The sequence below is a fragment of the Lates calcarifer genome, linkage group LG15 (genome assembly GCF_001640805.2).
Source record: "Lates calcarifer isolate ASB-BC8 linkage group LG15, TLL_Latcal_v3, whole genome shotgun sequence".
NCBI classification, from domain to species: domain Eukaryota; kingdom Metazoa; phylum Chordata; class Actinopteri; family Centropomidae; genus Lates; species Lates calcarifer.
The window spans coordinates 26,252,390-26,266,348 of record NC_066847.1 but is presented as its reverse complement, the minus strand read 5'-3'; the positions used below and the strand labels follow the sequence as shown (position 1 = coordinate 26,266,348).

Below are 13,959 nucleotides of genomic sequence, written 5' to 3'. Positions count from 1 at the left end.
GTGAATACAAATTTTGCTCAAGGTGAAAGAATTCTTGTATGTGTTTATGTGTAATGTACATTTTACCTGGTATAAAAATTAATATCAAGCTTTAGGATGATTAATTTTTGCTTTTTTATGTCATCAATGTCAGGCACTCCTTTTTATTGCCTCTGCAGTGTACATGTATATTCCCCCATCCTGGCTAGGAGCAGTGTTGGGGGGGGGGGACCAAACATCGCTGCAGAGTTCAGCATCAGGGCACACTTTCAACTCATGTGCCAATTTGGAGAGAAGAGCCTTGTGTGGAATACAGAACAACTACAAACTGACTTTTGGAAGGCTGCAGATAGAAGAGGAGGGGGGAACAATGACAAAGAGAAAGACAGAAAAGGAGAAAAATAAAGATTAGAGGACTAAAAACACTATTGATGCTTTAAGTTTGAACCAACATTGCCAAGAGGCAGTCACGTCAGTGGAGATCTTCATTCATTTGCACATGATAGAGAAAATGTGGCACAGCTAGAAAACATTCAAGAGAAAAGTGTCACTTAATGATGAACACTTGACAACAACAGGACAACATTTAATGGAGAGCAGGAAGGACAGAGAGAATGCTTATGCTACTAAAATACACCTTTTAAGATTTGAGTTTCTTCCGATACTGATTTTATTCAGCTAGAATGTAAAAATCATTAATACTTAGCACTGTTGTTATAACTGAGCCCTGCGAATGGTGCAGATTGCCATAAGAAAATTACAGTATGGTGTCTGCTTATTGTTCCATGAGCAGCACTTCCTGCAGTTGGGGTGTGACAATGTATCTTGGGTCAATATTTTGAGTTAGAAAATGTTGATGATATGTGTGAATGAGATGAAAACTGGATCGAAGAAAACCTCAATGAAAGGAAGTTTGGGCTTGTCTTGATTTATTGAGTGCTTTTGGTGTATTTAGCTTCTACTGATAGTACAGATGTTTGTTGTAACAACAAACACTGACTGTGTGTGTGACAGCTCAGATAGACTGATTTCAAAACATAGCAGGAACTTACATTTCTCTCATTTTCCTCCAGATTGTCTCCTTTCTGCTCCTATGTGCATTCACGAATCCATACAGTTGGGAATAACTGAGTAATTTTCACTCAATATTTAAAGTTTCATCTCAGGCAGATGTGTTGTCACCTTAGTTCATGGCGCCAAGTGTGGATTTATGTCTGTTTGTCTCTACATGGGTCTTTTTATTGACTTTGTGTGACTTTTTTTATTGACTTTGTGTGCTCCACATTGTCAAATGCAAGTGGAGCAAACAGCAACATTTACCACATTTAGTTTGAAAAGAGACATTTGTGGCTTTTGTTTCACTGTGAACATTCCTATGTCAATATTTGTTATTATTCCATTTATATGTTTTTATATTTTGATTAATGATTTCTTTTTTGTTGTTGTTCTTACTGAAATCTTTTAGAAAACTACCAGTGATGAAACTATAAAATACTTTGCACAAGAAAAGACTAAGGAGCAATAAATTCTACTCTCATATGTTGTTTTCAGTTATACTTAGTTAAGTATTGCAATTACAGCGAACTAAGTATTGTGTTGTTGAATATCTATTATGCAGTAACATAGATGGTATCTGATAAAGATACCCAGGCACACTCACTCAAACTATCAAGACAATGCCAATTATCCAACAGCCTCCCTTTTGTGATCATTTTACTATGTCTGTTTTTATTTTTGATGATTTTCATGACACATGCTTTTAAGAGTCTCTCAGGCTCACACACAGTCATACAGAACCATTTCATTCTTCATAAGTGCTTTTAACTGGCTCATTTGAGATTTCTGGGCTACTGACATCATCCATTGTTGTTTATTTGTCAGGTCTTTGCGTCCCATTCACTTTTTTTATATTGGCGAATTTCAAGAGAAAGAGTGTGTGTTCAGTATTTATTTCGCATCATGAATCACCTTATTTTCACTCTTCCACTATCTCTCCCTCTCTCAAATCATTACCTTTATTGTCTTGACCATTTGTCACAATGCACTTTTTAATCTCAGTTGGCACCACCAAAAAACTGTTTACACATCAAAATCTCAAAAAAGAGTAAACACAGATCCCTCAAAAGACATATGAACTATTTTAACCTTCGTTTCTCTCTTTATGTCTTTTTCCAGAGTGGTATGGCGTTGACATATGATCCCACTGCGATGCAGAATGGGTAGGTGTTTTCTTCACAGATTTATGAACTGTGTATACAACTTACGATGTGCAAACTTTATTTTTGATTCATATTCCATGTCAAATATTCGTAAATCAAACCCCACAGAAATTGCTGGAGCCCCAGAATCAGCACCAGTATATGAGCCTTTACAAAACTGACACATAATCTAGCAAACCTGCACAGATGCACATATATAGCAGCCAACCATCAGCACTCATATCCACAAGAGCACCTGCATGCCAATGAGCAGATCACACATATGCACGCACATTCTCAAACAGACACAGGACACACAGGTTGTTAACACACACAGATCTATTCTCTCTCTCTCTCTCTCTCTCTCTCTCTCTCTCTCTCTCTCTCTCTGTCTTTCCTGCTCTCGCCCTCATTCTCACATCTGACTGATGCAGATTGAGCATTTATTTATGCACCTATGCATACAAGCTGTCAGACGTGTAGGTTCTGATTGCAGACAGCGAAGTTGGGTGGTGTTGCAATGCCGCTGTAAGACTTTCGTCAGCCGAGGCTATCTGCAGTGCTCCCAGGCTGAATGCAGAGAGCCGAGTGTCTGCCTGTTTCAGGGGGAAATTGGAGATCGGTCCTGTCTGCTAGGAATGCTGCTGGTGATGCGATCCCAGGAGATGCTTCCCTCCAGCTCTGTTTCTCTTCTCCTCCCTCTTGTCTACTCAATCCTTCTTCCTCTTTGTATCCCCGCTTTCCCTTTTTCTCCTTTTCCTTTTCCTCTTCCTTACTCTTGTCCTGTTGTGTTCTACACATTGTTACATTCACCTCTCCTCATGTCAACTTTAAATCAGCCCCTCTGCTTGTCTGACCTGATTCTAAATTCTAAACTGTTTTCAACTATTTCCTCTCTTACCCATCTTCCTTTTGTTGTTGTCTTGTTTAGCTCCTTTATTCTTCTAATTCCTACTCTCTATTTCCAAGCATCTGCTTCACTTTCGGTCATTTCTGGTGTCTCTGTGCCTGCGTGCATGCTTGTGCATGTATAAATTCATGTTCTCACGCGAGCATCTGTGCGCTTGCGGTGCTTAAGCCCTCTCTGACCTCTCTTCCGAGGTCATCTCAGCTCCTTCCGGCGTAGCACTAAATGACTGTGAAATGCTAATGCAGCTAATTAGAGAGGCGAAAAGCAGGGAGGGAAAGGAGTTGAATAAAAAGGGAAGGCCGGGTGGGGTCAAGAGGAGGGCAAAGGCAAAAATGAAGTCAGCCCAAGGAGAGGGGAAGGGTACAAATCAATTACAGGTCTCTCCAAGCTTGAGGACGGCTGGCATTTAGGGTCTGATGCCAGTCCGAGGTTATTGGAAACATGTGTCCCAACCGGCCAGACTGCTTTGGCTTATAGCCTGTTGTCTCTTTATCAGAGAAACACAACATTCTCTTTCTCTGGGGGCTCTTTTTCTCCTGCCTCCTATCTGGTCTGTCTGCTTTCCTTTTGTTTCTCTATCCTTCTTTCTTTCTCTCTGCCTTTTCCTCTGCCTTAGCACTTCTCTATTTCTTCTATCTCTCCTGCACACACACACATACAGAATATTTTAGCATGCTCACCCACATTTCTCCGCTAAAAAGCCACCGAGGTCGGCACTAAATCATTTGCTAATTTTTCAGGGCAAACTCCTGACAGTGCAGCTAGGTCACACCAGGGATTCACAGAGAGGTTTTAAATTCAATCCCATCTTAATGTTCTCTTCGCAATTACATGTTTAGTGTATTGTTTAAACGGCCAAACTGGAGTCCCTATTGACAGCATGCTGCTCAAGGCTAATAGCCTCCATCAATAACCTTGGATCTGTCCTCTACCTACTATTCCTCTCTCTCAATACACATCACTCTAATGAAAAATACAATATACACAATCAGAGAACCATATTGAATAACCCGGTTCTGTTTGCTCATTTGTATTCATCAGTGACAGTAATACACTATCTCTAATGCGAGTCACACATTAATTGTACAGTCAAAAAGATGGATTCATACTGCTGTATGATCACTAAAGGAGTTTTTTTGTTTTTTTGTTTTTTTTTACTGTCACTGATCATCACATGTTGCAGTTCTTACCCCAGCTTAGATCTACATCTGTCCAATATTTTCATTTTCAAGTGATGCCAATACGTATAATATTTCAATAAATGCAGATGTAAAGTGCAGTAACTCAGAGCTCAGAGGGGAAAAAAAATGCCAATACAGAATATTAGCATAACTGACAATACATGTGGTGTCCTTTGAGGCTATGTTTACAAGGAAAGCTAGTAAGACCTTAAGGTGAGCAGGAGTTGAAAGGTGCAAGGGGAAAATTTAAGAAAATCTTTCTCCCTTCAAGGAGTTATGGTCAAATCAAAGTAAGCTGCGCCAGTATCAACACTCCTACAGTAAGATAAAACACACAATCAACCTGCATATGAACCAGAGCTGAAACTTGGCAAGAGAAAAAATATGTAGAGCTAATAATTCATGGGATTTCTTTTTCTGGTTCCAAAGAAGTGAACCATGTTAGTAACCGTAGTAGCTGTACTCTGTATGTACGACCACTGAGGCAACAACATGCCAAGGAGAGCATAAAAATCCAACAGGGAGGCTGGATGTCCATGTGAAGCACAATCACGCTCTGGAGCTTATCGCAGGCAGTTGGAAACCAACCGCATCCACACAGCCCAGACTGCAATATTTTAAAAATATATGAGGGTTTGCATCTCACAGCTGAGATGCAAAACTGCTTGTGCTATCACTGACCAAACAAATCATAATGTGAAACAGGAAGTGCAATTATGGAACAGGTGGGCACCTCAAGAACCCATTTCACCCATGAGATGAGATGTGTGCTCATATTATAGTGGAGTAGCACCAATAAATCCACATTTCCTGTCTTGGGCTAGTTGCTGAGCCTCACTGTCATCTTTGTATGTTGTATATTGTATTATCAATAACAGACGGCTACAACAATAAAATTCCAAAACCATTATTTGTCAGTGGCACTTTTGAGTTACCCTTAAAAGTAAACCAACAGTGTGTTTGTTATTTAAGTACTTTTCTCCCCCAATTAAACAACACTTGATTTGTGGGAAGCACCTTTTAATACAATCACAGCTGTTACAGATAGATAGGGGAGGGGGTTCTCTCTCTGTCTCTCTGCCACTCTCTCCCTCTCTTTCTCTCTCTCCCTCCCCTCCCTTGCTCCATTATTCAGTCAACAGACACTTTGGGATCGATCGGGCACAGCAACACGGCCTGGTGGATGAAACATGTCCTCTCTAGGTACACAATGATAAATAAAGCACCGCGAGCCATGGCATTCTACCGCTGCAGGGCTGAGGGGGTGGAATGAAAAAAAAAGAGTTGGAGCAAAATCAGAAGGGCAAACAAAGGTATAGAAAGAGAAGTAAACAGAGTGTAAAATGCAGATGTTGCAGATGCAGCCTCCCCTTCAAAGTGGAATATGCGTAGGTGGGAACATAAAAGGCAACACTGAAATATTTCACCCACTCACACATTAAGGTGATAATTCATTATTATGCATAGCAGTGGAGCAGACTCCTTTGTAACATGATGTGTACTCCGGTGCAGTGTCAAGTCTCATTCTAAGACATCTTTGATGGTATGGCACTGAGTGAAGCTGCAATATTTATTGTTTCCAATACAGCCTTGATGATGTCTGATCCATTTTGTCAGTGGTATCTTGAAGTGCTCTGGGTGGTTGAAAACAGAGAGATACAAAAGGCTCATTTTCACCTTTACATGTGGCGATGTCGGTAGAGCTAAAGCTGTATGTGCAGAGAAGCCTCTTCGACATCATCCTGTCTTTCAACATGTTCTTGGTTCTGTTTTATCCCATGTATATATATTTTGTGACTTGATGATGTCAAAATTAAACATTTTCTTTTTTCCTTCTTTAGGTTCTACTCTTCACCATACAGCATCTCCACAAATCGGATGATTGCACAGACATCAATCACACCCTTCATTGCTGCCTCTCCTGTTTCCACATATCAGGTGGGTGGACCCTGTCTGTGGTGTATTGGGTTAGGTAGAGCATATTAGGCCTCTTAGAGCTTTTCTGTTGTTCTAGAAAATGAAAATGGCCTCTTCAAACAGGCAGTTGAAAAATTGGCTGCCTAATAAAGGATATAAGTTGTGTTTAGATGAATAACTTCATAGCTAAAAAGATTGTTTCATTATGCTAATTTCTTTCCAAATTTAAGTCATTTTAATTTGGTCCAAGCCACTATCACAAAGCACCCCACCCTACTTCTAGCCTCTTGACTTTGTTAGCTTTCTGCCCCGTCATCAGATTTAGCAAAGCAACTGATGTTCTGTCTAACAGAGTTCCAACATGGCATCCCATGGGCATGCAATGTAACCTAGTATTGCTCTGCTAGCATCTGAGTGAAGTTAACAACTCTTAAGTTTAGCAGTAGTGTTGTTTCAGTAGTTCTAAAGAATAAATCTGTTAATATTCTATATTTTCTCATGGTCAGTAAATCAAACCAAAACCAACCATGAATTGATCCCACCAACAAGTATTGACTGTGTAGCCAAAGCCTGATATTTGTTATTCTGTTTCACTGCCTTAGAGTTGCAATTGTCATTAGACTTAGACTTAGACAGACTTTTATTGTCATTCAGTATGCAGCAAGTGTATACAGAACAAAATTTCGTTTGCATAGGCCTCAGTTTTTCAGCTTCAGTGCAGTGCAAATGTATGTGCAAAAATTTCTGCAAGCAGAATGAGAATATATATACATAAATATTAAATATGTACAATTTAAATGTGCGTCATTAAAAACTGTTAGTCAGTCACTCATACTGTTGCACTGGATGATATGTTCTTTAATTGAAGTTACTCAATTATCATCCAGAGAGTGAAGTTATTTTTTTTGTCAAACCTCACATACACTGGTTTTTCCTGCTGTTAAAGGGTTGTTTCCTAAAATCTACAGTGCACAGCCATAGAATTTTACTCAACATTTTTAAAATATGAAACTATATATTCATGACCTCTTTTTAAAGATTTATGTGTGCCACACTCACGTGAAGTCTTATGTGTCAGCCAGAGACTGTTGGTTTTTATTTTTTCATTGAATGTGCTGAGAGTAAGAAAAGTACAGAACAAAAGCCACCTCATTTTCAGTGGTGTTAAGAACTCTGTAACCTGCATGGGACCAGAGCTTTGAAAATATGTGATGAATATTTTCAAACAACGCAGCAGTCCACAGCATTTCTTATTCATGGTTTCATGGCATGGCATTTAAATGCTGTTGAATTGGCCATGCTATTCACTGTCGGTCTTTATGTAGAGTCTGGACATACAGGCCAAGGAAGTTGAGCTTGTCTTTTCTCAGGAAAGACTTAAATACAGAAATTGAGTCATCAGTTCCCTCCACTCAAGACAGTTCTCAGTCTAGCAATGATAAAACATAGGCTTACATTGCAGCACTCCTCCCATTGATCTTTCATTCTAAGGCACAAATCCTCCTTTTGTCTCTCTCTGTCTGTTCCCATGTGTCGCATCCTCTCTCCTCCACACACACCTACTTCACCTGTTCATGTCAAAGCTGGTTGCCTTTGGTTCTTTAAGAAGTTGACTCAGTACTTGATCCTCAGTTTGTCAGACACATAGACTTTAAAACAAACACGAGTCCACAGGTTTTCTCTTGCACAAAACACTGCTGTAAATGAGAAAGACAAATGCAAAGACACACCTTCAGCAGTGCAGAATTACACTGAGCCACAATCACACCATGCTTTTTGAGAAAAATAATAAGAAATTAACCTTCCTTGCGTTACTTAAACTCCCCACAGAGAGATAAGTAAATGTACACATGCACTCATATAATTGCTATATACTACATACCATACCATACCTCACATGTGCCAAAAGGGGTCTCTGGGGACTTGTTTCTCCTCGTGTTAGGGCTGGGCAGTGGGTAGCAGTAGGAGATGAAAGTGGTGATTTGTGGCCAAGACAGACTTTGATGATGAAACCTCCACTGTGAAGCAGTAATTATTAGACTGTATTGCTCTCTGTGGTCTTCATATCCTCTTATAATTACAACATAACATACTGTATAGTGGACCCTCAGTTACTGCTGTAATATTCTTTAAGACACCCTGCCGCAGGGACTGAGGCTCTGAAATGGGCTTGTAAAGACTTGAGCTAATGATTAATTTTCTCTCTTCTCCTCTTTGGTTTTCTCATTTTTGCTCCCTTTCTGTCATTCTGTCTTACAATTGTCCTGCTTTATGTTCTCTCTTCCTCAATTCTTTACCCACTTATAACAATCTTTTTGATCTTCCCTTTCCTCTCATCTCTTCTTGACCTCCCTTCTGCATCCTCCTACTCATGCCCATCCTCTTCTTTAATTACTTTGTTTTTCTCATCCTTCCTTTCTTGCTACCCTCTGTCTTTATTATTTCTATTTCCTTCATCATCTGTAATCATGCTGTCGTCACCTTCACCTTTGCTACATCTCTCTTTCCTCTTCTCTTCTCTTCTCCTCTTTTTCTTCGGTCCACAGGTCCAGAGTACATCTTGGATGCCACATCAACAGTATGTTATGCAACCCACAGTAAGTTAGAGCCTCTCTTTAATTCTTTTGTCTCATGTTGCTCCCAGTGGAGTAATTTTGTCCATTTTTGTCACTGCTTCCTTTTTACATTACATTCCTGCTTGTCATCCCTGTGTAAGCATCTCTCAATATTTGTTCCTCATATGTTTCTCAGTCTGCTAATCTCAGGTATTTTACAGTAATGCTCATTAAGAAAGACTGACTATTTGTAACAAAAAAAACACCCCAGAAAATATTAGGTCTTGTTTGGGCTATGATGGTCACTATAATTGCATTTAATTGCTAAATGTCATCAGATTTTTTCAATCTCATATTTCAGTCCAGATAATGGACTGGCACTGATAAAATGCTATGAATTACCAAAATTGCAAAAATCCAAATAATAAAAGAAAAATGACACACAGTTTCCAACAAGTGCAGCAACATTTGAGAGTCTGTGCCCAGGTCAGACCAGACAAAAACTGTAGCCCTACATCTGTGTCCTGCTCTGCTGATTCAGCCAGCAAATAACCTCTTTAAAGCATTTAAAAGAGCTCAGTGGAGCAGTCTGAAATCTATAATAAAAGGTTGCTCCCTGCTGGTTTGAAATGAAACTGCAGGTACAGAAACCTCCACAAATGTAATGGTAAAGGTAATACTGATGTTAAAGTCAGTTTAAACTATTGATCAGATTTATACAGTCATACATACATAAAAAATACCAAGGCAAAAACATATGGACACAACTAGAAACAGTATAATACAGTACTTCAGCATGCCTGAAGGATTAAGACTGTCTGAGGTCAGTCCATGCGCATACATACACATTTCTCTCTCACACACACAATTGCGATTGAAACACCCACACTTACAGTCATACATATTGGCTGTAGTTGTACAGTCAATAAATTCTTTAAACTCACCTACAGATACGCTTTCTTCCTCTTGTACTCTCTCACACGCAAACATAACCTAAACCCAAAGTTTTCCCTTCTTTTACCCAAAGACTGTATATGATTACTGATATAGAAACAACCTCCACAGACTTTGCTTTGAGCCTCGTGTAAACTCTCAACTGATGTTCCGTCTGTTTGTCTTACAGTTAGTTAACTACCCAAATATACAGAATAAAATCCCCACACCTTCATTCACTCCAGGGACAGAGTCCTGGGTTAATGTTTACATTCTGTAAATGTGTTTCTTTGTTTCTTAATTGGTGCAAGGAGTGAGGTACATTTTATCCTGTCTCATAGGTGATAAACTGGTTATTTCTCAGTACAGCAGAGCCAATAGAAAAAGAAATGAGACGCAGAATAGATTCATGTTGGAACTGTACAGGAACCTTGAAAGTGCATCTTAATCACCTTTAAAACATTTATTCACTTGTAGTTCCACTGGTTTTGTTCATGTACAGTATATATTAGTAATTTTAACATGACATCTGGAGAAAAATTAGCCTGTAAAACATGCATTTAATTTTTATAGCCACGGGTTTTAATTAAACACCTGTCCTGAAGATGTCCTCTTCTTAGACAGGGTTCATATGAAGGGGAAAGAAAATTAATGTCACTGTGGGTATTCTTATATTTTAGAAGAAAAAATTCTGTTACTCAGGAAGTGGGGGTGTCAGTCATGAGACAAGTGGCCAGTTCAATGAGAATTTCAGTGATCTTGGCCATGATGGCTGACAGAAGCTATCAGACACACCACATTATGTGGACAGCAGTGCTATCCCATGATGGTACTGTCTCATCCAGGTTTTTTGAAAGGGAAGGATGAGATCTACAGCGCAGCATGCACTATATATTTTTATTTTTTTTCTAGAAAATAAAGTCAGCTTCTCTCACAAAGAGGTGATAGTCAAGACAGATTTTATCATCCAGATTTTTATCTAACTGTGTGTGTTAGAGAATTGGTTTCTTGCCAGCAGCTGCAGACTATTTTATACCTGCAAAATTTAGTTATGCTCTGTTGAAGCTGACGGCTGTGGGGTCTTGGATAGAGGCAGCACAGGTATGGTATATTAACCATGCACTGAGGAACTGAAGCAAATACTAACACAATAGTTAAACTATCTCCAAATTCTGTCACTCCTCCTCTCCCGTCCTTGCTTCCTATCTGTCCTCTTTGTGTCTATCTGCCAACTGCTAAAAACATTCTGTTGTCATGTCTGATTAAAATTATGTCTGCGAGGGAGGATAATACCCTTCTGTAAATGTGTTTTCAAACAAATGTCCCATCTAATTATTTGGCAGGCTGCTTGATATGACTTCCTTAGACTTGGGAGTAAGACAGAGGAGAAGAAAGAATGAGGGGTTGGAGGAAGAGAAAATAAATACAAGTGCCTGCATTTGACAGAGAGGGGACATGGGGGAGAGGCAGGGGGAGGAAAGAAGGGATTACAAAGAATAAATTGCGAACAAAGAAAAGAAAACAACTGCTGCAAAAGCATGTCTGGGCTGTGCGTGCCTGTTCCCCAGCCTTGTGTCTGCATAGTCAAAATCCCTGTTAGACAACAAAGGCAAAGGCTAGTCATTGTATTTCCTGGATACAGAGGAGCTTGGCAAATTAAAGCTGCGTCAGGGAGGGAGACTGGGAGAGACACAGCGGCTTAATTCTGTTCCTATGGCAGCAGAGGCTTCCTCACTGCTATACCACAGTTAATGACTGGTAACTTCGATTAATGGCGTGCGCTCATTGACACATTTAGGTTGATGCACACAAGTGCGCCTCTACTAATCACTCAGTCAACAGTTCATCATACAGGCTTTTACATGCTTGTGGTATGAAAACTTTGAGGTTGCTATTTGTGTCACTGACGAATACACATACACAGACACATAGTTGCTTAAGAAATGAATGGCCCTAATTAAAAGGTTAGAATGACAGAAATAAAAACAGTTCTAAGTGCTATTTTTGCTCCTCAGGAATAAAGAAGGGGCACATACATGCAGTCAGACAACTATATTTACACACAGACACAAGCGCTCTCCCAAATTATTTCAGATACACACACACACACAGGCACACAAACACACCTATACACACAGTGGAGTGCCTTAAGGACTGTGTGTTTCCGAGCCTTGGTGAAATGCCCAGATTACTTGAACTCCCTGTCTTTACATCTTAATTAGTGAGAGGATGTCTTTGTGCATAATTACTCACAAATCCCCCTACAGGAAATGAATGCATTACCCTAACCATGCATAGCAAGAAATACAAGGAAGGCGGCTTATTGGGGAGGGATGTAATGAGACATCCAAAGAATTGGGATTTCAGATCTTCCTGAGTTAAATTGCCATGTTAAACCCATTTGAGGAAACAAAGGGGGTGAAGAATGTGTTGGAAGAAAGCACAGTTCAGTACATATCTGAGCCTGCAAATATTTTACAATACTCACTTTGTTTCTTTTTTTAAATGCTGAGATCCTGTGCATGCATGTGGGTGCATGTCTAGAGTTTTCAACCCCAGTGGTAAAATCCTGTGGGCCTTTGTGTGCAAAAAAAAAATAAAGATGAGACAGAGACAAAGGGGTGTGGTGTCAGGGTGGAAAATCATTTCTGTAGAAACACACAAACATCTGCTTTTCAGAGCACACCACCTGCAAGAGAACAAATAACGCTGTTTCACATCCTTTGCATGCTCACATACACACACACACACAGACACAGCGCTGCCGTCACTCCAGCAGCAGTTAGTGGTTTTCTCGATAAACGGGTGTCATTATCACTAATACTTTGTATTTGATGCTGCACGGTGCCTGCAGCATTGTGTTAGTCAGCTTCACTTCTCTACTGGGAAAATGACAGCAAAGGGAGGGGGAGCAGAGGAAGAGAGGGGAAGTGTGTGTGTGAGAGAAAGAGCAAGTTCAAAGTTGAAGCAGATCTTGTATTTTTCTCTCTCTCTTATCCTCAGGGAAACAATAACTGTCTGTCTTGCCTACACATTTATTTCTTGTCTGATACATTAACGCATCTGCATGTGCTTTATCACATACAGTAATACACTCATCACGTACGCCAACTAATACATAGTGTTCACATGCAGGTACATGCGGAGATAGCAACATTTGTACAGCTATAAATCATGGCAAATAATTAGTTATTGTGGGTTTCCTTTTGCTTTATGCATCTTTCTCTCTGCATGGGAGCCTGCTGCGAGATTGGATGTAATGAGAGAAAGAGCGAGGGAGGATGAGAAATCATTAAATGAGGGAATGTATTATATAGATGGATGAAAAGCCAGGGTATTAGCTAGATTCTGGCTGCTAAATCTACCTGCCCGAGCCAAAGCTTTGTGTGGGTTTGTGGGTAGATCTGTTGATGCATCTTTGTGTGGATGCACGCATAGATGTTTCTGTGTGTGTGTGTGTGTGTGTGTGTGTGTGTGTGTGTGTGTGTGTGTGTGTGTCTGAGTGTTTGTAGAAGTGCCACTCATTCACTTGTGATGATGAGAACAGTGTTGACAGAGCATTTCTGATAGCCAGGCTGCTGGGTTCTTCAAACAGATCTCCCTATGAAGACAGCAGTCAGGAGGAAGAGCGCTCACCACTGTTAACAGCTGTGACAATCCCTGTCTGTACTGTGTGTGTGTGTGTGTGTGTGTGTGTGTGTGTGTGTGTGTGTGTGTGTGTGTGTGTGTATGCCTCCCTGTGAAACTTGCAGACATAAGGATCTTCACTTACAGATTTGCAACTGTGAACAGCATCTGACAGACTGTATGTGCCTTCAAGAGGCACGCTTCACATAGCTAGACTTTGATTACTCCATGTGTGTGTGTTTACTTATCTGTGTCTGTGTTGTTGAAAGCTTCTGTATGAAACCCCACAGACACAGAGCAGTTAAAATGCCACACAGCTGGGCTAGTGCCTAAAACACCTAAATTTAATACCTGTGTTCTTCTAACATCCTGTCTCAACATGCAGCTACAGAAGTGCTGACTGCTCTCTGGAGCGATCTTGACACACATCCACTGATGCTGTCTGTGCTCACGGGAAGTGTAGTTAAACAGCTATCACAAATAAACAGTGTTTACCGCTGCAAGGATGTTGCCCAGGCATCTCAGCACACAGTGTGAGGAGTCTCCTATTAAATCTATACAGAGCTGTTGAGTCTGTAACAGAGCTGTAGTGGAAAAGTAGAGCTCAGTGCATCAAGGTGTTAGGCTGCATCAAAGCCCTTCACACTGAGGAGATTTAC

General features: G+C 40.2%; 1 protein-coding gene across 5 annotated transcripts in view; it reads left to right on the top strand.

The window, feature by feature from the left end:
- The window catches only part of LOC108888786 (RNA-binding motif, single-stranded-interacting protein 3), a 125,118-nt gene that overhangs the window by 106,042 nt on the left and 5,117 nt on the right, over positions 1-13,959 (top strand). For all 5 annotated transcript variants that reach the window (XM_018684982.2, XM_018684971.2, XM_051075847.1 and 2 more), the window contains 3 exons: positions 2,155-2,198; positions 6,110-6,206; positions 8,732-8,782. In XM_018684982.2, the coding sequence (XP_018540498.1) occupies positions 2,155-2,198; positions 6,110-6,206; positions 8,732-8,782 (192 nt within the window). The remainder of the gene's footprint in view (positions 1-2,154; positions 2,199-6,109; positions 6,207-8,731; positions 8,783-13,959) is intronic.